This window comes from Onychomys torridus, chromosome 8 (assembly GCF_903995425.1).
Source record: "Onychomys torridus chromosome 8, mOncTor1.1, whole genome shotgun sequence".
NCBI lineage: Eukaryota > Metazoa > Chordata > Mammalia > Rodentia > Cricetidae > Onychomys > Onychomys torridus.
The window spans coordinates 41,648,348-41,673,420 of NC_050450.1; the positions used below are offsets into that span (position 1 = coordinate 41,648,348).

General features: G+C 49.7%; 1 protein-coding gene across 1 annotated transcript in view; it reads left to right on the top strand.

The window, feature by feature from the left end:
• Positions 1-16,507, top strand: part of Septin8 (septin 8) — a 28,196-nt gene extending 11,689 nt beyond the window's left edge. The window contains exons 2-10 of the mRNA XM_036194632.1: positions 771-891; positions 2,522-2,717; positions 3,040-3,220; positions 4,090-4,251; positions 4,757-4,853; positions 5,352-5,520; positions 5,724-5,856; positions 5,966-6,156; positions 15,208-16,507. Of these exons, the coding sequence (XP_036050525.1) occupies positions 771-891; positions 2,522-2,717; positions 3,040-3,220; positions 4,090-4,251; positions 4,757-4,853; positions 5,352-5,520; positions 5,724-5,856; positions 5,966-6,156; positions 15,208-15,373 (1,416 nt within the window). The 3' untranslated portion in view covers positions 15,374-16,507. The remainder of the gene's footprint in view (positions 1-770; positions 892-2,521; positions 2,718-3,039; positions 3,221-4,089; positions 4,252-4,756; positions 4,854-5,351; positions 5,521-5,723; positions 5,857-5,965; positions 6,157-15,207) is intronic.
• Positions 16,508-25,073: the final 8,566 nt, after the last annotated feature.

The following is a 25,073-nucleotide window of genomic DNA, read 5'->3' on the forward strand; positions in this document are numbered from 1 at the left end:
AGGCCTCCAGAGACTACCACTGAGGAGGAGGCAGACGCCTCCCCTGAGCCCTAGTCTTGGATCCGTCTTCAGGAGTGTTGGCTTTCCTAGCCGGGTCCCTGCAGGGACTCTGTGGTTGGTACATGAGTAGTGGAAAGTGGATGTGGAGGACCACCAGTCCAGCCTGACAGGGAGGACCATCTGATGGACTCAGGTCGGGGCTGGGGAGGCCAGTGAGGGAGTGGCAGCCTCTCCACCTTCCTCAGCACAGGCTGCGTGAATAGACACTCTGCAGCCCATGCCTTTGGCTTTTGAAGAGCCAGGGGAAGGCTGGGGATCCAGCTCAATTGGCAAGAGTTCCTGCCTAAGAATGCATAAAGCCCTGGGCTCTCCAGCACCACGTAATCCAGGTGCGGAGTGCACACCTGTAATATCAGCACACAGGCGGTGGAAGTGGAATGTCATTCTTGGCTGTGTAGCAGATTCAAGGTGATCATGGACTGCATGAGACCCTGTTCAATGAAAAGATCTAGGGAGCTGGCTGTGTGGCACACACTCATCATCTTAAACACTCTGGAGACCGAGGCAGTGGGATAGCAAGTTCAAGGCCGGCCTGTCTCAAAAGTGGGGGTACTCAGGGGCCCTCTGTGGGAGTGTGGCATGGAGTTGGAACCCTGGTGACTTCAAGGTGTGTCCTGGGTGGTGCTAAGAACTCAGGCACCAGGGGCTGGTCTGACCCAGACACCTCTTTTCCCAGGAGGCTCACTGTCTTGCTGTGCTTTTCTTGGCAGAATGGAGAGCCTGAGCCCCGGAGCCTGTCCCTGGGCGGCCATGTGGGGTTTGACAGCCTCCCTGACCAGCTGGTCAGCAAGTCAGTCACCCAGGGTTTCAGCTTCAACATTCTCTGTGTGGGTAAGTGGTGGCCTGGCTGGGGGCAGAAGATGGGGAGATTTCTAGGAAGTCTGTGCTGGCCACCTGTCAAGCTGGGGTGGGGGGCTCCCAAGCAGAGGGAGGTCATGGGTTCAGGCTTTGGTCTTGCCTCTGCCAGGATCAAGAACAGGATTAGGGCCAGGACCTGCCTGACTCAGAGTCGCCACAAAGAGGAAATGGAAGTGGGCCCATAAAAGGGCTGCCTAAACTGAGGGTGTTTATCATAGAAATTCACAGTTCATTCATTTATTTAAAAAAACAAAACAAAACCCCCAAAACCTTACAGGGCTGGAGAGATGGCCCAGTGGTTAAGAGCACTGGCTGCTCTTCCAGAGGACCTGGGTTCAAGTCCCAGCACCCATTTCAGGTGGCTCACTGCTACTTGTAGCTCAAGTTCCAGGGAACCTGACACCCTCTTTCTGGCTTCCATAGGTACCTGAACATACACACGCACACATAAATAAAAATAAATCTTGGCCGGTTGGTGGTGGTGCATGCCTTTACTCCCAGCACTTGGGAGGCAGGGGCAGGAGGATCTCTGTGAGTTCGAGGTCAGCCTGGTCTACAGATCGAGTTCCAGGAAAGGCTCCAAAGCTACGCAGGAAAACCCTATCTTGAAGAAGCCAAAAAAATAAAAAATTAAAAAATTAAAAAAATCTTTAATTCTCCCCTTCTTACTATGTGACAAGGATACACGGGTGAATGAGACCCTGCTTTGTCACCAGATCACAGGGTAAATCTCTAGTACACTTTGGAACAAACACAACCTGACCAGGGAGTCTCCATGTGTCCAAGGCCTAGGACTCCCAGAGGCACAAAGACTGGACAAGGACAAGGACAGGGTCCTCTGCAGGTATCCCTTGAGAAGGAGACCATGAAAAGCTGAGGCTGCTCAGGCCACAGGGACCAGCTGCTGGTGGTTTCAGGTCCTGTTCCTGTGGACCCATGGCCACCTTGGTCTGAGAAAGGTGATGCTCAGAACAGGCTTGTGTTTTATGACTGGGTCTCTTTGAAGCCAGCATCCAACAGTATGCATAGCCTGGTACTACCTTGTCCCTGCTCCCTGGGGAATGTCACATGCCCTGCATAGCCATGTCTTACATCAAAGGCTTCCTTTATGACTCTTTCTTGTGAGTATTCTTTTCTTCTTTTTCTCTCTTTCCCTTTCCCCTCCTCCACCCTTTTAAAAAATTGACTCGTTTTATCTGAGGGAGCACATGACAGTGGACAACTTAGGAATCACTGGTCTCCGACCATGTGGGTCTCGACTTGGGGGTTAAACTCGGGTTGCCAGGCTTGGCCGCAAGTGCCTTCATCCGCTGAGCCGTTTCACAGACCTTTTTTGGGGGTGGGCAGGGTAGGGGTTGGTATTGGGATGGAACCCCAGGGCCTTATACACGCCAGTCAAATACTCTAAAACTGAGCAACAGCCTAGGCCCCCACACTTTTCAGAGGCCACCAAGGATGGGAGAGTGAGGAGTGGAGAGGGAGGCTCACTTCCCTCTCATTCTGGAGCTGAGGGTCTTAGAGCCCCACCTCATCTGTCTGCCAGCTAGAGAGCCCCGGTTCTAGCCTTTACTATTCACTTCTCTCCCTGCTCTTCTCCTCACAGGGGAGACTGGGATCGGCAAGTCCACACTAATGAATACACTCTTCAACACAACCTTTGAGACTGAAGAAGCTAGTCACCACGAGGACTGTGTACGCCTGCGGCCTCAGACCTACGACCTCCAAGAGAGTAATGTGCATCTCAAACTGACCATCGTGGATGCTGTGGGCTTTGGGGATCAGATCAATAAGGATGACAGGCAAGAGGCGGGAAGGGCGGCCCCACCTACCCTTGTCCGCCCTGAACTGGTTGACCCCCATCCTAAAACTTCTCAGGCACTTCCTGCTTCACACTGCCCCATACATACAACCCTAAGGTGACCTAGGAAGGCTGCTAGGGAAGGGCTGAGGTCTTGAGCCCTTGACAGACCAGTTCTTCCTCTAGGAGGGCATAGAAGAAGGGGTCGCTCAGCCTCCTGTACCAGATAGGGTACAGCTGTTCCCAGGGAGGAGCGAGAGCGGGGAGAGCCTGGCTTGGGCTCCAGGCTGCCTCCCAGGTGATGAACCTGTCTGTAGTTACAGGCCCATAGTTGACTACATCGACGCGCAGTTTGAAAACTATCTGCAGGAGGAGTTGAAGATCCGCCGGTCCCTCTTTGACTACCATGACACGAGGATCCACGTGTGCCTCTACTTTATCACGCCCACTGGGCACTCCCTGAAGTCCCTGGACCTGGTCACCATGAAGAAGCTAGACAGCAAGGTACATGCCCCTCCTTGTCGCCTGTCCTCCGCCATCCGCCTCAGGAAGGAGGTGTGGTGACTGCAGTGGGCTATCCTGTGGTCAGCGTGGTCTTCTCTGGCTAGCTCAGTGGCCCTCACTGAGCTTTTCCGAGCCCGGCTGCAACCTTCCTTCTCGTTTGGAGCCTCATTCATTCATTCATTCATTTATTTTCCTTGTAAAATGACGAAGCCCTCCTGCTGACCCTCTGCCCAGAGTGTCCTCTTCCATCCCAGCCTCTTAATCTTTAGTCCCTCCCTTCACTTCTTTCTTGTCTGACATGGCTTCCGCTTGGTTCTCTTCTGAGCTCACTAGGAGAGGAGAATGACTCAGAATTGAATTGTGAATGAGGGTAGAGGGCAGTTTCATGGGATGTCGGGAAGGGTAGGGGGTCCTGGAGGACACGTGCCCCCCCCCCCCAGTTACCTCTCAGTCCTTGTGACTGCCTTTCCATTTCACGAGTTAGTCTCACCATGAAAAATGGGGTGACCTTGCCCTGGAGAGTTACTCCTGGTCATCTTCCCTGCTTAGTAGGTGGCTTGGTTACCACTACCGTTTCTGTCAGACCCCAGGCCAGTGAGGACCTACAGAGCATTCTGGTCTAAGTTGAATATGCCATGGTGGTGAAACCAGGGGGTGCTGGATAGTTATGTTGAGGCACCAGAGCCCTGAGAAGCTTTATAGCCAGTTGTTAGGGTTCTGGATATCACAGTGGCCACAGGTGGCTGGCTTTGGACTGCAGCTACTCACTAGAGTCTTCATGATTTCCTGCTCTTAGTGCTTGTCCATGCCCAGTGACCATTACTCAAAATAGCCAACCGACCTGCCACTCCCTCCGCTGCCCTTCACAGGTGAACATAATTCCCATCATTGCCAAGGCTGACACCATCTCCAAGAGCGAGCTCCACAAATTCAAGATCAAGATCATGGGTGAGCTGGTCAGCAATGGAGTCCAGATCTACCAGTTTCCCACCGACGACGAGGCTGTTGCAGAGATCAATGCGGTCATGAATGTGAGTGTTGGTCAGGGACCTCAGGGCTCCAGAGCCAGAGGGCTTGGAGACACCAATCTGAGACACAGACCCTGGGGACTGGGCTTCCCAGAATGTTATCCTTCGGGTCTCCAGCACAGGATGGGTAGATGTTCCATGCCTCCCAGGCCTAAATTCTGTGGGCACCAGCCTAGAGGATTTGGATATTGGGTTTGCACTGAGGATCCCCTAGATCTGAGTGTCACAGGTTCTAGACTCTGGGTGGGAATGTGATGACTGGAGGAGTGAGTACGTGCATGGCCAGGGTCACAGATCCTGTCAGAGAACTCTGCTGGCCCTGAGAAAGACACCCCACGGACAGGAAAACCCAGGCAGGAGTCTAGAACATTTCTCTGAGAGAGATGGGAAGCGAGTCTCTAAGCCCAGAGCCTTGTAAAAGGCTGGTGCCCCTCCCTAGGGTGCAGGGTGGTGAGAGTGTCTCCTCTGTCCAGCAAGTGCTCACGTGTGTACCTGGGCCCCTTTTCAGGCACACCTGCCTTTTGCTGTGGTGGGCAGCACAGAGGAGGTGAAGGTGGGCAACAAGCTGGTTCGAGCACGGCAGTACCCTTGGGGAGTGGTGCAGGGTGAGTGTGGGGCGAGTACACCCCAGCTGGGGCCTCAACTCAGTCTGCTCTTATCCTGCCAGCTGAGGCCCCAACCACTGTCCTGCTGTCCCTCTGTCCATCTTCATGGCCGCCTCACTCTGTGGAGCTCCCCGAGGCCCCCAACCACTGTCCTGCTGTCCCTCTGTCCATCTTCATGGCCGCCGCACTCTGTGGAGCTCCCCGAGGCACCTGGTCACTCTCCTACTGTCCCTCTGCCCGTCTCGATGCCTACCTCAAAGTGCTGTGGAGCCATGAAGGCATCAACCACTGTCCTGCTGTACTCCCCCTCCCCACCATCTGCATGTTTGTTTTGCTCTACGGAGCCCCTAGGGCCCCTAACCACTGTCTTTCATTCCCCTTGCTGACCTGTACACCTGCCTCATGGTGTTTCGGAGCCACCTGGGCACCCAGCCCTTGCCCTACTGTCCCCCACCTACCTGCGTGCCTGTCTCATGCCTCCCACACCTCTGCTTTCAGTGGAGAACGAGAACCACTGTGACTTCGTGAAGCTGCGGGAGATGTTGATCCGGGTGAACATGGAGGACCTTCGGGAGCAGACCCACAGTCGGCACTACGAGCTCTACCGGCGCTGCAAGTTGGAGGAGATGGGCTTCCAGGATAGTGATGGCGACAGCCAGCCCTTCAGGTGACACCTGCGCTGCGCGGCCTCAGCCGCTCTCGCCCTGAGCCGCTCTCGCCCTGCCAGCACTTGCTCTCGTAGGCCTCGGCAGCCCCAAGGCAGAGGCTGCTGGGAGCCCCGGGTCCTCTTGCCCCCACCCAGCGTCTACCTGACTCCATTGCCTTGACTGCCTCAGTTCTACCTTTGGCCTCTCCCCTGGGTCTCCACAGCCTCCAAGAGACGTACGAGGCCAAGAGGAAGGAGTTCCTGAGCGAGCTGCAGAGGAAGGAGGAAGAGATGAGACAGATGTTCGTCAACAAAGTGAAGGAGACAGAGCTAGAGCTGAAGGAGAAGGAGCGGGAGGTGTGTGTCAGGCCTGGGGCTGTGGAGAGGACATGAGGGCAGGCTGGCTGACGCGGGGCACGGGGACCTATTCTGCCGTACCCAGGTGCCTCCCTTCTCTCCTGCCCAGCTCCATGAGAAGTTTGAGCACCTGAAGCGAATCCACCAGGAGGAGAAGCGCAAGGTGGAGGAGAAGCGCCGGGAGCTGGAGGAGGAGACCAACGCCTTCAACTGCAGGAAGGCGGCCATGGAGGCCCTGCAGTCCCAGGCCTTGCATGCCACGTCACAGCAGCCCTTGAGGAAAGACAAGGACAAGAAGAAGTAAGTGGCGTCTGCCTCCCTGGGCTGTCTCCTTCCCCCTGGGCTCAGTCACTCCTCTCTCTCTCCAGTCCTCAGTCCCTCTGGGTCACCTCTCACGGCGGTTCGCCCTCGCCTCCTCCTTTGTTCTCTAACGGTTCCTTGGACCTCCATCTTGCCCCTGCCCTAGTCTTCTCCGTGTCTCACCATCTAGATCTCTCGTAGCTGTTTACTCTCCATCCGGCCCCCCTTTGGCCTCTCTCCTCCCTTGCCCCCCACAGCATCCTCAGCATCTGGGGGCTCTTCACTGCTGTAGGAGTGAAGGAGCTGGGTCACATGGGCAGCCAGTAGCAAGGAACAGCCAAGCAGGTGTAGCCACAGGAGACTGGGGCAAGTCTGCCAGTCCAGGAGAGGGACAGATGTGGGACTGTCCTGGTTTCCTGCCAGATTCCAAAAGAGCCTGTGCTTCTGTTTGAGCAGCTGTGGTATATGTCCCTAGGCCCCTGGGGCTGGGCTGTGGAACTCCTGGTAGCTGGTAGCTGGTGACATCTAACAGCAGGGACCCACAAGGGCAGGCCAGTCAGCACTGCCCAGTCACTGTCATCTCCTCACAGCTACTTTGGAGGCCCTGCAGGGCTGAAAGCATGGACTCTCCCTGCAGGGCTCCAGGGCTGCTCCTCTTGGAGGGGTTGGAGCAGTTCCTGTAGAGTAGAGTGACAGATGGCAAGGACGCTCTTCCCAGGTGTGTCAGCGTAAGGGACACAGAAGAATTCCCAGCCGGGTTTCCTTAGCGTTTCCTTTGCTTGGCCCACCCCCTGCCTCTGCTGCCTCCTCCTTTTCTTTGCCTTCTTAAAAAACACACACACACACAAACCCCAATTATTATTATTTTTGTGGTTCTAGGGATTTGAACCTAGGGACTTGCACATGCTACATAGGATCTCTACCATTGGTCTATATTCCCAGCCATATTGGTGTTCTCCATAGTCCATTCCCGTGATCTTATCCAGAGTCTGATACCCTGTCTCCAGGGTTCTCAGTTTCCCACTCTGCTTCGTTTGGAGACCCGGGCCCCATCATTCCATGTTCCCATCCACCTCAGCCTCTGGGGCCCCTTCACTGCTGAAGCAGTGAAGAGACTGTTTCCCTGGCCCTTGGCTTGCATTTGCTCTCATTGTTTTCTTTCCAACTCCCCCACCCCCCAAAGAAAGCAAGCATCCATCTTCAGCCTCATTCCTGGGCTGCTGTTTTCCATTGTGTTGTTTAAGGGTACATATATATACCCAAGCCTGCCATTCTTGGGGGCAGTGGAGTCTAGTGGTCGACCCACACAGTGGGTTGTTCGCTGTGGCCCTGAGATACATCTTGTTGCATGAATTCACCAGTGTCCTGTCTCACCCCTAGGTGTCATTCACTGTTGCACAAGGGCGGGCACACACACACACACAACACACACACATACACATCCTCACACTTATTCTCCTGCCTCAAACTTTAAGGCAGACAAAGCACATAGGAATAGATATATATTGTGGTTCCCAAGGCTTGCTCTCTGCTTTGAGGTGGGTGTCCCCCCTTTTTGTAGTCTTGACAGCCCACCCCAGCTACCTATTCCCAGAGGACCCCAGGCCCAGCTCCCCTCCGCCAGGAGGATTTTACAGTTGCTTTCAGCCCTGGTCCCATGCCCAGTCTTTGGTTTGATGAGTGTGGAGGTTGAGGTGCAGCCAGTGTGAGCTTTAAGCTGGCAGCTCAGAAATGTGCCTCCTTGTGAGAGGGCCAGGGGACAGAGTCTGGATACTCGAGTGACTTTGCCCTGCTCCCTGCTAGTGTGGCCCAGGCAATCTTGTGAAAGTAGAGGTTGGTAGACAGTGTCCCCAAATAAGAAACTGGGAGAAGACCCAGGGCCAGCCAGGTATGGTAGCACATGCTGTGTCCCCAGCACTGGGGAGGCAAACGCAGGGGGGTTGCTCTTAACTTTGAGGTCAACCTGGGCTATGTAATGAGTTGTTAGACTAGCCTGGGCTACATAGCAAAGACCCTGTCTCAAAAAAAAAAAGGTAGGGGCGGGGGGAAGAGACTGCAGGGCAGTTGAGGGTGGAACCCCCACTGCAAAGATAGACCCAGCTCTCGTAGAGGCCTGTCCCAGCTGTCTGGTCTCCTGGGATGTTGTTGCCCAGGTCTGGTTCTGGAAGGCCAGCCCTTTCTGTTGGGTGGTTACACCAGAGGGTTTCAGTCAGTTTGGCCCTGGAGCTAGGGTTGGGGTTCAGGGGTCCAGTGGGATAAGGTGGACCAGGCATGCATTTGGGAGTGGATGATGTCATGGCCATTTAGTTAAATGGCTTTGGTTGGTTTGTACTCATTCTTTAAATTGTAATCAATTTTTGCGAAATTACTTCCCAATCAGATTTTGACCCTCAGCCCGGGACGCCACAAACTGAAGCGAGCTCCCTGCTTGGCTCATCACAAATGCCAAACTGACTGCCCTCTCCCAGTGTCCACCTTGCTGTCTTTGCTTCTGTTTGATTTGGTCTGCGTATCTTTTAATGTGTCTGTTTTTGTTCTGTTTGTTTTATTTTTATTTTTCAGTTAAAGCACGCACAGACTTACATGTCAAGAGCGGACTTTAGACTTTCATGTGTTAAGTTGCTTGAGTTACACCTTGTGACCCTTCTCCCATAACATGGTGTGAGGATGGACTGGGAGCCGGTACAGACTCCAGTGTTTACAGCCTTGCCTTGTCCTTACCTGCTGGCCCCAGGCTGCCTGGGCCTGGCCAGCGCCCCCTCTCTATGCAAATGTGTCAAAGCCATGAATGCTGGAATCCCAAACTGACAAGGTTTATTTTTTCCAGAGCCGGTGGCTGGTCTTCCATTTACAGTGTCACTATTCCTTGACGGAGCAGTTATGTGCCGCTCTAGTGATGGCCCCAGCCAGGGATGCTGGGCCTAATTGTTCATCCTCAAGCCTGCGACTCAAGTAGTGCCCTAGGCGTGGCCTGTGGTCTGGTATACACATGCTGCAGAATTGGCCTGTTTGCCCTTCATTTTAATTTTTCTAACCTAGAGCTTAATTTCAATAACTTTGAAACATTTCTAAATTTTTATTTTGGCACCAGTATAATGAAAAATAATATCTATTTTTCCCATTATTTTCGTAAGTAACACGATTCCCTGATTTTTTTTTTTTAAACTAAAAAGATCTCTAAACCCTCTTATACAGAAAGCACTCCTGTGACACACAGAGAGAGGTGGGAAATAAAGTTCCTATTCTGGCAGTGTTTGGGACTTCTTTACGGACTGAAGTGGACCCCGAACAAGACCACGCCCGCTGTTTTTACTGTGAATGTAAATGGAACAGCAGCCCAAAGCCCTTGTCTCTGACCTAGAGGTGCTACCTGTGACAGGGACCAAGTGCATGTTTGTTAAGTGTTTGGCTCCAAATAAGCCGCCTGCTCCCAACCAGCGTGCTCAATGGGGAGAAGGCTGTCATGTCCTGGCCAAGTCATGGGGTAAGGAAATAAAGGTGTCTGAAGTATTAGGACAATTTGAGGTGGGGGGTGGGGAGAAAGGAAAAACAAAAGCCTAGCGGCTAAGAAAAGCCTATCGGCTAAGAGCTTCCCCTCTGGCTATAGTTTCCAGGTGGACACTTTTAAGAGAGTGGCTGCCAGGTGTGATGGTGCAGGCCTCTAATGCCAGTGCTTGGGAGGCGGGAAGCCAGAGCCGGCCTCATAACTGAGTGAGGGAGAGGGAGAGGCCAGCTTGGGCTACATTAGACCCTGTCTTAAAGTAGAGTAAAAACAAGGAAAGTACTGACAGAACCCATTCTGCTCTGCTCCTGGTGGCTTGCAAGGCTCAGGGTTGAAAGTGGGGTGAGAACGAATGTCCTTAGTGTTGGTGCAGCACCGGCTGGGCACCGGGCTCCCCAGAAAGATAGACTTCATCCTGAGGAGCTGATCACCCAGGGGCCACTCACTGAGAACCTGAGGGGACCACACCGATCATGCTGCGTTCAGTTTTTATGCCCCAGCTCCCTCCCTTCACTGTTTCCCCCTTTCGGCCAGACCTGCTTCTCTTCATCCAGGACCAGTCTGGCCTCTTCCTGTCCTTCTGAGATGATGGTTCATTCAGAGTGAGCTGGAGGGGAAGGTTGTTGTGAGTCCACTGAGGTGCAGCTCCCCAAAGGCCGCCTGTACCTGTGAGAGGCTCCACACAGCAGGAGAATAGTACCGACGATGCTCTGAGGAAAAATCCTCCGTGACCAGGGTGGCCTATTGAACTGTTTACAAAGACCGCTTTAAGCAAAAGAATATAAAATTAGGTTCAGACCTTGGAAGCCTTGTGCGCTCCACTCCTGGTCCGCCTCTGGTCATGGCAGAACTGATGTTGGACTTCGGTGTCTGAGGCAGAGGTAAACTGCAGGCCAGTGGCTCCTCTTAGAGAACTTGCATATCTGGAGGTGCATTCACTTAGGCCCAAGCCTGACCTTCAGAGCAGCCTCTCCTAGCCAATATATTTAGAGACTAGGATGAGCCAGCAGGTCCACTGGTTCTACAAGACAGGACTACTGGCTCATGGTCCAGGCTGGGGACTCTGGAGCCAGCAAATTCTTCCGCTGTCACCCACAGCTCACCAGCCACAACTGGAAGGCTGTTGTGGTCCGTGCCCACCTTTTGGCCCAAAGCTTGCCAGCATCCCTGGGGAGACCTTTTTTGCATTTTCTAGGGTCTAAGTCGCCCCCCCCCCCCCATGGATCCTGTCAGCCATGGCAAATTTTTCCCCTGCTGTGTGGAGTTCCATTATCTTAGCTGAGGTTAAATGAATCCTTGGTATGCAAGAAAAACCCGAAGCTTGCCCTTGGGAGATGTGACCCTCATGTCCAGCTGGGATTTACTCCTCTTTCTTCCCTGTCATTTGTTGGCTCCATGGGGACTGTCATAGGATCATGTTGACATTTGCTGTTCTGTTTTCCTTTAGTCATTCTGTGTTGTGGTAGAATCACCGTGTAGTTAGGGTTCAAGCTTGGACTTTTGAGAGAGAAAAGATCCTGTTAATAATCATGTCAAATCCCTAGGCCCTCAGGAGACTGAGGCAGGAAAATCAAAAGTTCAAGGCCAAACTGGGCCACTTAACAAGATCCCATGTCAAATTAAAAAAAAAAAAAAAAAAAAATGCTGGGCATGTGACTCATTGCTAGAGAACTTGCCTAGCATGATTGGGGACTGAATTCTCTCCCCAGCACTAAGGAAAGAAACCCAACTCAGCAGCCACCAAGCAGGTGTATCTCAAGCCAACCAGGGTGTGTGTTCTCCCTCATGCGGGGTGGCCTGAATCCAGGTGTCTTGTGATTATGTACACTGACCCTGACATGTTCCTGTGTGTGTGTGTGTGTGTGTGTGTGTGTGTGTGTGTGTGTGTGGACTCCCCTTGCTTGGGGCTCCTGCTGGGGAAGCGCCCAGGAAAGCCAGCTTGCTTGTCTGTTGTTATGTTACCATGCGTTTCCAAAACCACTTCAGTTGTTAACCATTTATGGCTCCATCCGTCGACTTGTTTCCGTTCCTTCCCATCCACTTTGTACTCATTTGTTTTCATTAAATTTTGCATTTATTTTGAGCTTTTTACAGTGTCATTTTTGGGCAGTAGCTTTTTCTGATTTGAGTTTCTTCAGCATATTAATATCCTGTAGCTGTGGCAAAATACAGCCTGCTTCCGCTGTGACCTTTGTGGGGGCCGATCTCCCGAAAGAATTCATTTCCTAGTGAATCTTGATGCAGGCACCTGTGAGTGCTTGTGGGCTGAAGGAGTCACAGGAAAGAGAATCTACAGTCTGTGGCTCTTGAAGAGTTCCAGGGGCCAAGACTGAGTTATAAGGTCCAGGGCATACCCTGCCCTCAAGGAGTTTACATCTTTATTAAGGAAGCTTGGCTTGGAACAGCTAACACTTACATGTTCTCAGCTCTTGTAATGACATGCTCTAACATCTCTAATCCTCATCATCCTATGATTAGATACTATTGCTGTCCTCAATTTTCAGGGGAAGTCCCAGGGAGGTTTCATAATTACCTAAGGCAGCTGAGCAAGTAGCTGGAAGAGCTGGGATTTGAATATTGGTTATCTGTATCCCGAATTCCTGAGCTAAAGCTTAACATCCCATCAGGGTCTCAGGGGAAGAGTGGAGATGTCATCGTTATATAGTGTGATGGTGTGGGCCGTGGGACTGAGATGGTGTGTGGAGGTAGGAAGCCTTGGGAGATGGGGGAATGGATGGAAGGAAGGATGGGCTGGGGTTGGAAAGAACAAGCTGCCTCTGGTCTTTCTCCCATCTCCACGTCCCCTGACCTCAGTCCTCACTAGTGCCTGGCCCTTCCAGGTGGGGACAGAAGGAAGGTGGATTGTGTTCATGTGAACCAGCCACAGGGGTTCCCATTTGTGTGTTGAGGTGAGGTAAGTTCCTAGTGAGAAACTAAAAGAGGCTAGCAGAACAGACCCAGGCCCCTGATGCAGTCTTAGCAGTGTGCAGAGGTACAATGGCAGTGGAAGCGGTCACTGCCCAGAAGAGTTACTTCATTTGCAGACACACAGGCCACCTCCTCACTCTGGTATGGGACTCTTGGGGCTGCCCTTTCTCTATGAGCTTGAGAATAAGATCAGCTTGGGGGACATTTTACAGCTAGAACCACCTGGTTGACAGGCCCAGGTGCTATGCAGCAGACACCAGTGCCACAGGATACCCACACTGGTGTGAGCCCTTAGAGTGAACTCCCGTCCCGTCCAGTGTCTACGGGAACATCTCGGCCTCTGGATGGAACATCAAGAGGCCAGTCAGCATGTCTGCCTTGCCAGCCCGCTGTAGACAACTGGAGATGTCTGAATGTCAGGTTTCTGGCCACTGTCAGCTCCCTCTCCTTATCCCCATTTTCTCCTGGTCTTCCCAGGACCTACCTGGAGGACACTTATTGACAGGATCCAGAGGACAGGGTTTCCAGGAATATGCGACTCTAGCAGGAGATGCACAAGAGTTCCGTGAATGGAAAGTAGGTCTCCCGCAGCATTGAAAGCCTTTCAAAGTGCATTTTTACAGAACCCTCCAGCAGCCTGCTGCTGCCCTGTGCCTGCGATCCCAGTTCTCCAGAGGCTGAAGCAGGAGGAGTTTAGCTTTGAGGTCAGCTAAAGGAAAGAAAAAAGAAAGGGGACCGGGGAGATGACTCGTCAGGTAGAGGCGCTTGCTGCTAAGCCTGCCAGCTTGAGTTTGATCCTCCGAGACCCATGTAGTAGGAGAGAACTAACGCCCACAAATTGTCCTCTGATCGCCACACAATACACAAATAAATAAATAAATGTGTGTACGTGTATAAGCTCCAATAAGCAAAACCAAAGAAAAGGTAAAGTAGTACCCTGGCCTCACAATGTGGCCTGTCTAGTCCCTGACCACAGAGTGAGCATCTGGCAACACACTGTACCCACCCCCACCCCATGGCTTAGCACATTTATGAAAGAGCCACTCACAGTGACAGAGCTTCATGGGCCACCTCTAAATGTATGGCCTACTCATGAACATCCCCCATTTGGGGACTCCACAGCTCTGAGAATGGCCTGACAGTAAGTCGCATGACTTCAGAGAGGCAGCTGGCTACTTCCCTGCCATCCGGGCGGGTCTCCTCCTGGCAGCATGGCAGTGAGGCTGGGCTCCGCAGCACGGGGCTCTGCACCCCTCCGTGTGTGTCACAGAAGCATCAAGTCCTCTGCAGGAAGGAACTGGGGCGTCTGAGCCCACGGGGGAGATGTGCTGCTCTCTCATGGCAACCTTAGGAGAAGGCGTAAATCACCACCACATGGGGACACTCAGGTCCAGAGACATCCCATCTTTTAGAGGGAGCAGCGTGGCTGGGACTGAAGTGCTGCTGCTCTTGTGTTTGGGACAAGACTAAGAAGCTGGAGGGACCTGGCCAAGCCTGGCAGGTAGACAGCAAGGATTGGTCTGTGAGGGAGCCAGGCATGGTGGCCCCCACCTTTAATCTTAGCACTGGGGATCTCTGTGAGTGCTGAGCCAGCCCTGATCACATAGTGAGACCATCTCAGAAAAGAAAAAAAGCCTGAGAACCAGCCCCATCCTTCGCCAGAGGAGGTCTCATACTAGCTCTTACTCCAACTTTGAGGGAGAGAACCAGCCCTTGCTGAGGAAGGAAAAAGTGCAGCCTTCTCCCTGGCTTGCTGGTTCCAGGGGACAGAGAGGGAAGGCAGGGTCATTATATATGATATAACTTTCTTCTGAGGACGGAGGAGCTTCTCCAGTAGTTCTAGAACCTTCTCCCAGTCTCATTATGAGACTCTTAAATAAATCAAAGAATTCATAAGTGTCCAAGCATGGTGAGTTCCCACAGGTCCTGGAGGTCCCAGGGAGGTGGCAGAGAGGCTGGCAGGCAGGTGAGACAGAAGTGGTGCAGGAGGGTAACCACAGTCTTCTCAGGCGTGGCTTCACAAGCACCTAGAAGCCACTGTACTGCTCAGCACTGACAGGTATGTCAGCAGAGGGGAGACCTCGAAACAGTCATCTCAGACATTGGAAGGGGCAGTCAAGTGCCAGGACGATCACATGAAGCACAGCTACCCTACTTCATAGCATTAACTACCATCCTAGGAACCTTCATCTCCATCCTCAATAACTACCGTTAATCTACCACTCCATCCTAATCTGTCCTGAGAGCTGCTGACATGGCCCCTACCCTGTACCTGTCACCACAGATTCATAGAGAATGAAGCTCTGGATGTTATAATCCTAAATATTAAGCACCCAAATCTTCTGCCCATTCCCGATCTTGGACTTCGGACTGACTGCCTGTATTCTCGTTCCTCACTGCCAAAAACCCTTCCCAGTGAGTTCAAGGTTTGCCATGCTGGGGAGCACAGAGCATGAGCACACACAGAAAGCATGGCTTGCAGTCAGACTCGTGACATAGCTGTCTTGCTAAGTGCATCTCCTGGAGCCCACAAAGGAGCAAGAAGGGCCATGGGTACCCCTTTCCGCATAGAACGCATCAGTGAGAAGGGCCAAGTTGATATCTACCTGTGCTTTCTTTAGCAGATCAGATATAGGAGCACAGCAGTCGGGCATGAGCCTCTCCAACTCTAAGGTGATGATGACCAAAGCCAATGTGGAACCCTTGAACTGCAGCAGCTGGTGGCCCGCCATACAGTGCTGCAGCTGCCTGGTCAGGGACGCGACGTGGAGGGAAGGATTCCTCTGAGGCAGCAGTTTCACCACGTGGGGGCCAGCTCAGGACCATCAGGGCATGGAACTGGAGACCATGCTTTTTAATGTTAGGACAGAGTCCCCCTCCCCCCCTAGTTTTCACATATCAATAACCCAAAGTGCAAACAGTTTCTATTGCCATCAGGGAGCATCCGGTGTGGCCCAACCCTTTTTATCCCCAGAGAGTCTGATAGGTGACGTGGTCACTCTATGGCTAAGGCATATAGATGGCCATGCTTGGAATCTGAGAAATGTGAACCTACTGTTCAAGATAAAGGGAGCGGGGAAGTTACCTGTAACTGCTTGACCTGAGGAGAAACCTGCAACCTTGTCTACAGCACCAGTGTTCCATAATGAAACTGCCGTTAGTGATTTAACCTTCATGCTTCATAACAGACCAAAACGTCATGACATTTCCTCATTTGCATAATTTTGCCTTACTAACAGAAGCATATCCTGAAGGATGGCCTCCATCCCCCCAACTAAAACCAACATGAACCGGTGTCTGATATTTTTTTTTTAAGTGCCAGATCAGTACGGTCTAACGCCTCAATAAGGATTGTTGTGTAGGTGAATGAAGACAGCTAAGTGAATGTGTGTAAAGTAAAGGCAGACAGTTATTTATATACAATATTCATAGAACGGAAAGTTAAATATTTTTGCAGTGTGTATTTAAGAGAGAAACTGATCATAATAGTGCTGTCCAAATGTCTTTGTCAAGTGAATTCTGTGTCCTTTAGACGTGAGAGTTTGGTGGAATGGTGTGGGATATAAAGATAACATTTTTTTCACTCTTCCGTATGTTGTGAGCCTTTGTGGGTCACCTCGCCGTGGTGCATGTGCAAGAACGTGTTGCACGCCTGTGCCTTGCCTGTTCTGTGTTGTAAACAGCTGTTCCAAAGGCACAGATGAGTCTCAGGGAGACTCTGTAAACTCCTGCTTATTATAACCAAGAAGCCCAGCAATGTTCCTGTGTGGAGGTCCTAGTGAAATCTGTCCAGAATAGCCAGCCCTTTCCTCCGCAGCTCACCCAGGGTACAGCCAGAACCACAATGCTTTATGAAGTCTTTTACACGTGGAGTTGACTGTAAAAAGAAAATAAAAGAGGCCAAAGCCCTGCATCACGTCACAGTAGCTTTTGTTTCTTATCCATGGGGTCTGGGGCATCCACAAACGGAGTAGATTTGTCTTCTAGTGGCCTGCCACTGAAAATACTTCTGGAAGAAAAACCCAACCACATCTTGTCTGTCTGGCAAGTCACTAGGAAGTGGTGAGTCTGTAATGTACATCACATGGACTCCCTTTGCAAAAGGTCTCAAACCCCCACTGCCTGCCAGCTCAGACTCAGAGGTGCTCCCAAGGCTGGGCCATCTGAGTTCAGGGCAAGAGCTCACCTCAAGTTTCCCAGGAGCTGTCTGTGGGTGTTGCTCACTTCTTCTCCCAGTCTCAGTGGAAGAGGTCAGAGGGCAGTGTGAAGGTCTGGGAAGCTGACTGGGAAACCATCTCCTGACAGGGATCCACAGTAAAGCTCTGATGGCCGAGCAAACGTGCAGAGCACTGGGAGCTTCTGCTCTCCCTCCAGCATTTGGGCCTCCTGCTCCTCTCACAGAAGGGTTTCAGAGTCACTAAGGCCCGAGTTCATGGGTACAACTAGGTCACGTTTCTGGGAGTAGACTTGAAGCCGCTTGGCCTAGCAACTGTCACCATCCCTCAGTGGTCTCTCTGCCTTACTGAAACCACGTGACTGTAGGAAGATAGAGGGAAGAGCCAGGTTGAATGTGGCCTGCAAGAAAGGGCTGGGGAGATGGTTCAGAGATGAGTGCACATTGCTCTTCCAGAAGACCAGGGTTTGGTTGCCAGTGCCCACATGGGGCTGCTCAGTGTTGCCTATAACTCTAGCTCTCAGGAGATCCAACATCTCTGGCCTTCACAGGCACCTGCACTTACATGTGTAAATTCACATGCAGACACACATCCACATAATTAAAAATAGTTAGGACATTTAAATATATATTTTAAGCATCTCTTTCTGAAAAATGGAAGGCATTCTTAGCTTTAGGAGCCTGGAAAGGATTTCCTGCAAGGTGTGGCATATCTCTGTCTTGACTTGTTAGGAAAAGAATGGAGCAGGCTGGTGCAGAGGTTTGGGGGACTCTTGGCCCAGCAGTGTCAGGGGCCTCCTGATTAAGGTGAGCAAAGGGGCTGGCTATGAGACCTTAAACCCTGATGGAATTAAGCACCTCTCAACGCTGGCCTCTTCTAAGGAAGAAGCATCTGCTAGCTCGGTGAGGTAAACGACTCCCTGGCACACAGGTTCCCAGGTACTGTGGAAGAGGTGATGGATTGTTACCAAGCCACAGGTGCATGTTGCGTCTCCACAGAGGATGCACATCAGGAGGACGAGCCTTGGGCACTACAGAAGGAACCACTGGAGATGCAGGAATTCAAAAGGCCACCAGGGGGCCTCAAACCAAAGGTGCCAGGACAGCAAATGCCATGCAGGAGATGGCTAACACTTCTCACCCTAGGCACCAGCATGATGGAGCCTACATCAAGGTTGTGACCTAACCTGGCTTTTCACAGCTGCGTGTTGTCACCCCACTGTTGGGGCACTTATGAGGAAGGTGTGGGCTTGGTGGATTCACCTGCCATTCCTGGGTGGCTGTATCCTAGCCTTCACTGTGATATTAGGTGGTGGGCACCTGGGACTGTGAGAGTCTGAACCCACTAGTGAGAGACTCCTCCTCCTCCTCCCTTATACCCCTGCTTCATACTTCTTCCCTAAAACAGGCCTGTGCCCTAGACAGAATCGCTGTCTTCATGGCATATCTGGTGTGCCTGACCATACAACCTGCATCCATACAACCTGCATCTTACCTCACAGTACTGATCTGGGGACATGAGACCAGCTGGAGGAGCATCAAGAAAGTGCTCCTCAGTCTTGAGATGGCTCCTGACTGCATTGCTACTGGGACTTGATCTCAGGATCAGGTTTCCACTTACCCAGAAGGGTGATAATCCCAGCTGTGGATATAGCTCAGTTGGTAGAGTGCTTGCCTACAATACACCACACCCTGGATTTGATTCCCAGCACCAAATAAACCCAGTGTGATGGTGCATGCCTGAAATCCAAGCACTTGGGAGATGGAGGCAAGAGGATCACAAGTTCAAGGTCATCCTCAGCTACATAGTGGACCTGAGGGCAGCCTGGGCTACACAAGACCCTGTCTCAAAGAAAAAGCGATAATCCCTCCCTCTAAGAGTAGTTCAGTCATTTCTACATTTATCCATTTACATACTAGCTGTCTTAGTCAGTGTTCCATTGCTATGAAGAGACACCATGACCATGTCAACTCTAATAAAGGAAAACATTTAACTGGAGCTGCCTTACAGTTTCAGAGGTTTAGTCCACTGTCATCATGGTAGGAAGCATAGTGACACATAGGCAGACATGGTGCTGGAGAAGTGGCTAAGAGTTCTACATCCAGATCGACATGCAACAGGACGAGAGAGAGAGAGAGAGAGAGAGAGAGAGAGAGAGAGAGAGAGAGAGAGACAGACAGACATTGGAGCTGGCTTGAGCATTTGAAACCTCAAGGCCCACCCCCAGTGACACACTTCCTTCAACAAAGCCACACCTATTCCAACAAGGCCACAGCTCTTAATAGTGTCACTCCCTGGTGACCAAATATTCAAATCTATAAGCCTATATTCAAACCACAACAGTAGTCTTGGGATGTTGAATAATGATGGAAAAGGATACAAGGAACTTATAGGGAGCTGGTAATGTTTTTGTTTTTGAAACAGTATCTTGTGTATTTCTGGCTTGCCCAGTATGATCTTGAACTTTTGAATTTCCTGTTTCCTAAGTGTTGGGATTAAGGGCATTAACCCAGAGAAGGTATTGTGGATGAACCCAGAGCCTCATGCATGCTAGGCAAGCTTTCTCCCAACTGAACTACATTCTCACCTTGGAGTTGGCGATGCTTTGGATTGTTTTATTTTCTGGCTTCTTCTGGCCTGCATGAGCACCAGCAAAGTTTATAACATCAATCATGCTAAAAAGGTAGAAGAATTCATTCACAAAAAGCCACATATGGTGTAATTTCATTTGTATGAACTATCCACAATAAGTAAAGACATAGAGAAGAAAGGGTGTTGGGAGAACATAGGTCATGAAGGAAGCAGGGAATTAATGACTCCTGTAAGCCTAGAATGTTTTTTTAGGGTGAAGAAAATATTATAAGTTGATTGTGGTTATAGTCATGCACATCCACTCATGTTAGCAAAACCCAATGAACTATGCAATTTAAATTGATGAATTGTATGGTGTAGGGTATTAGTAACATCTTAACGAAGTTTGTATGTCGGATCAGCGAGATTGCTCAGTGTGTAAAAGCCATGCTGCTTTGCATGCTGACCGTGTTGGGTCTCCAGACTCTATGGTGGGAGAGAACTGACTTCCCCAACTGGTCTCAGTACATGTACACTGTGCTGCTCTGGCCTCCCTGCTCCCGCCAAAATAAATAAATGAATGTAACTTTAAAAGCTTGTATGTATATAGCATATATATTGACTATCAGATAACTATAGAGATTTATAAAATAGGGAGAGGAGATATGGGGAGCTGGGTCTGGGGAAATTTTAATTAGAATGATGCTAGGGCTCACTAAGAAGATGTTTCTGAGTCAGGTGGTATCTAGGGGAAGAGCTTGCTGGCCTCCCTGGGTTTATATCTGGACTTATCAGTGTACATGACCTTGAGTTTTCTTTATTTATAAATGAGGACAATAATTACTACCTATTTCAATCAAATGACTTTTTTTTTAAAGACAGGGTCTCTCTACATAGCCCTGGCTGTCCTGGAACTCACTATGTAGAGCAGGCTGGCCTCAAACTCACAGAAATATGCCTGCCTCCGCCCCCCCAGAGATGGTGCACCACCTTGCCCAGATCTCAGATAATTTTTTTAAATGTATTTTTTGAGCCAGGGATAGGCACACACTTTTCATCTCAGCACTTGGGAGGCAGAGGCAGGTGAATCTCTGTGAGTTCTTGTCCAGCCTGATCTACATAGTGGGTTCCAAGACAGCCAGAGGTACGTAATGAGACCATGGCTCAAAAACAAAACAAAACAAAACAACACCAATAAAAAACTAAGAAAAATGTATTTTTTTATTATATTTCCTCATTTATTCATGTCTGTGTCTGTGTGCTTGTGAGTGTTAGCATGGGCCACTCTGTGCATGTGAGGTCCGAGGACAACTTTTGGGAGTCAGTTCTCTGCTTCCACTGTGGGAGTCCCAGGGATCAAACTCAGATTCTCAGACTTGGTGGTAAGTATCTCTGAGTTCTAACTTATCATGTCCACCCACATCAAATGATTTTTAAAGTAAGGGTTGGAGAGAAGGCTTAGAGTTTAAGACCACTGGCTGTTCTTCCAGGGCACTGGGTTTTGTTCCCAGCACCTACATGGTAACTGACAACTGTCTGTAATTCCAGTCCTAGGGGATTTGATGCCCTCTTCTGACCTCGAAGGGCACCAGATATGCACATTTTGCACATACATACACACAGGAAAAATACTCGTACACATAAAATAAATGCTAGAAAAAAAAAAAAGGCTACTTTCATAATTACAAGGAAAAACCAGCTCAGTGCATTGAGAAAATTCCGTTGGTTTGCTTGAGATGGAGTCTCACCTTCCAGCCCTGGCAGTCCTGGAACTCATTCTGGAGCCCAGGATCATTCTTGAACTTGAACTCACAGATGATCCTCCCGCTTCAGTGTCCTGAATACTGGGGTTGCATGTGTGAGCCATCATGGCCAGCTAAAATTCTTTATAGTAATGTTCATTAGTTCCTACTGACAAGCACATAACCCTTTCCTGCTAGGATGAAATCGTATCTGGGATGTTGGATGAAGTGAGGAGGCCTACTGGGCTGGCTCAGATGGAAGAAGAGGAAGAATTGGAGAGCAGAGGGATGGCTGTGGCTTTTACTCTGAGAGATGGAAAGTTAAAGGAGGGTTTGGAGCAGAAAAAATATCTGATTCATGTTTCAACACCATCCCTGTCGGTACTGTGCTGGAGATATAGTCCTTTCTCCATCTCTGTGGGAGACTGGATCCAGGGTGCTCCCGGGCCCAGATCTATGGGTGCTTGAGTCTCTCTTCTGCTCCACTTTTTCTCCTGCTCTCTGCCTCCTCGCTTTTTGTTTTTGTTTGAGACAGGGTCTTACTGTGTAATTCTGGCCTGGGGCTTGCTCTGTAGCCCAGGCTGTCCTTGAACTCACAGAGATCTACCTGTCTCTGCCTCCTGAGTGCTGGGATTACCATGTCTGTCCTTTGTCTCAGACTCACCATGTAGCTGAAGATGACTTTGGGTTTTTGATTCTCCTGCCTCCACCTATGTGTACCAGGTTTATGAGGTGCTAAGAATGGAACCCAGGGCCGGGCGGTGGTGGCGCATGCCTTTAATCCCAGCACTCGGGAGGCAGAGGCAGGTGGATCTCTGTGAGTTCGAGGCCAGCCTGGTCTATAGAGCGAGATCCAGGAAAGGCGCAAAGCTACACAGAGAAATCCTGTCTCGAAAAACAAAAACAAAAACAAACAAACAAACAAACAAACAAAAGAATGGAACCCAGGGATTCAAGCATGCTAGGCAAGGACTCTATCAACAAAGCCACACCTGTTATCCCTCAAGGATGTTATAGAAACAAGTTCTGAATTTAGTACATGTGAGAGACCATAGTGATGGTGGCAGTGGTAGATATCAAATTCTGGTTTTACTTTAAGGCAGATCCTAACAGGCTGTGTTGAAGGATTGGATATGGGGTGGGAGAAAGAGACTGAGGTTTGAGCAGAGCGATTGTTGGAATTCTGCTATTTGTTGAGATGAAGTGAGTCTAAGCCGGAGCTTTTTTCTGTGTATGTGACAGGGATAGCATAGAGTACGGGAGGCAAACTGATCTGGGAAACTGGATTTAAACTTTGATATGATAAAGTAACTGTTACACATCCAAGTGCACTGACGCTGGCCTGGAAGGGCTGGATAATTAGTTCTTTTGGGCCAGGTTCTGTGCTAGGCTCTGGAAAGACAGGTGAGAGTCTGGGCTAGCTCCTAAGGATTCCCCTTTCTGCTGGTGGTACATGAAATAAATTAACAAGCAAGGACATTATGAAAGGTCACCATGTGGGACATAATGTACAATAGCTATTTTCTTTTATTTTTACTTTTGTATAGTATTAATAATTTGATTTTACACAACTAAAACTTTTACATTAGTAGAAGGTATTTGAATGCAAAGCAATGCACTCAAAATAGATTAATTTTGTTCTTTCAGCAAACACTTTGATAGCATTTCAGAGATGTAACACAAAGGAAAAAAATCTCAAGTCTCTAGCTTCAAAATACTTACAGTGGTCTATATATCTTAGTGTAGTATGATGTAATATAACATGCATTTGAATGCAGAATTATACAAGGTAAAATAGGCATAGGCAGGAAACTGGATTAGTTTAGAATAAAGACATCTTTTGCTGGGTGGTGGTGGAGCTTGTCTTTAATCTCAGTACTCAGGAGGTGGAGGTAGGTGGATCTCAGTGAGTTCAAGGCCAGCCTGGTCTACAAAGTGGGTACTAGGACAGTCAGGACTGTTACACAGAGAAATCCTGTCTCGAAAAACAAAACAAAACAAAAAGAATAAAGACATCTTTTAAAAACTTTAGGGCCAGGGTTGGGGATTTAGCTCAGTGGTAGAGCGCTTGCCTAGCAAGTGAAGGCCCTGGGTTCGGTCCTCAGCTCCAAAAAACAAAACAAAACAACCAACCAACCAAACAAACAAACACTTTAGGGCCAGCACGATTGCTGGGTGCTTGCTACTAAGCCTGGCTTTAGTTCCATTGTGAGATCCATGTTGTGGAAGAAGAGACTGCCTCTTGAAGTTGTCCCCTGACCTCCACCCATATGAGTCATGGCATATGAATATTGGAGCACACACTCACATAAATAATACACAACTTTAAAGAAATGATAAGGTATTTTTAGAAAATATGATTTTTGATTGCTTTTGTATTTTATTCTGTGACAATGGATATCTTAAAAAATAGGTTAAGTGAAAAAAAAAGAAATGATAAGGTATTATCATGGATTAGCAACAGTTGTGAAATGGTGGTCTACTTTATCTTAAGAAATGGGCCTCTCCTACTCAGCATCATTGAGAAATACAGAACATTTTACTGACGTTCATGGCCAATTGTGTGATGTATTGAGGAACTTTTTTTTAAAGATTTATTATTTTTATTTATTTTTGAGACAGAGTTTCTCTGTGTAGCCCTGGCTGTCCTGGAACTTGATCTGTAGACCAGGCTGGCCTCAGAGATCTGCTTGCCTCTTCCTCCGACTGCTGGAATTAAAGGCATATGCCACCACTATCCGGCTATTTTTAAAAAATTTTTAAATTAAGTGTATGTGTGTGCCTGTGAGTGAGTATATGCATGTGAGTACAGTACCCACAGAGACCCGAAGAGGGTGTAGGATTCCGTAAAACTGGAGTTCTGATGCCTGACCTGGGCGCTGGGACCCTAACTCCAGTCCTTTGCAAGAATAGTATGTACTCTCAACTGCTGAGCCATCTCTCCAGCCCCAAGATGAGCGCTTTGAATGTTAACACAAAACATGTTTTATAATTATTTGCAACTTACACTTTCCCATGATGGAAATGCCTTTCATGCTTCGTAGGAGTCAAGAATCTCTCTGAGAGTTTAAGGTCAGCATGGTGAGACCCTGTGTCAAACCAAAACCAAAACCAACTCTCCCATAACTGAAAAATCCAAACCAGTTCTGTTGAGCAAGTGGCTATTTAGAAGAAGCTTCAGCTTTAAGCCATTCTCATGGTTGGATACTATTAGGTTTCAAACCCTGGACAAATGACTGAGGTGCCAATTTAACATATCAAAACTTCTCCAGCTGCCCTTCCTTATATAATCCAGCCATTTTGGCTATTTCAGTTTCTTTGCCCAGGCTACCCCTCTTGGTCAGCAGTTCCTCTCTCATCTCTCCTCTCTCCCCTTCCTCACATGGCCAACCTAGTCTGGTCATGTCCTCCTCCTCCTTATTATTTTTTAATTCAGATACCTCAGGCCAGAAATAAACCTCTGTCTTCAAAAAGCTCAGTTTGAAACAGAATTGCTCAGTAGTAGGGCTGTTGCCCAGCCTGCCTAAGGTTCAATTCAGAGCACCCCGCGCAACGCCCTCACCTGTCTAATGGAGCTCGAGACACTCAATTTAACAGTTGAGGAGTGCACAGACGCACACGTGTATGCACACAAAGGTCCCGCATCACAACTTTTTATTCAAAGTCTCAAACTGCTGGTGCAGGCAGATAGCAGAGATAAACAGAACCCAGCCTCTGATACTCCTCATGAAATAAGGATGAATCAGAATCTGATGCGCTATTATCCACTGTTATTTTTAATATTTGGGACAGTGCCAGCGCCAGAAGCTCCTCACAATCGGAGCCGGCCAGGTGTCCCCAGGGCCTCACCGTGAGCCACCTTTCCAGCGCGGAGGAACCGCACAGCGGCGCAGGCGCGCTGCCTCGGTCCGGCGTCCGTGGAGATGGACGCGGAAAGCCCTTGCGCATGCGTTCTTCAAGAAGCCGAGGGCAGCGGAGATTGGGCGGGGCGAGCTCAGA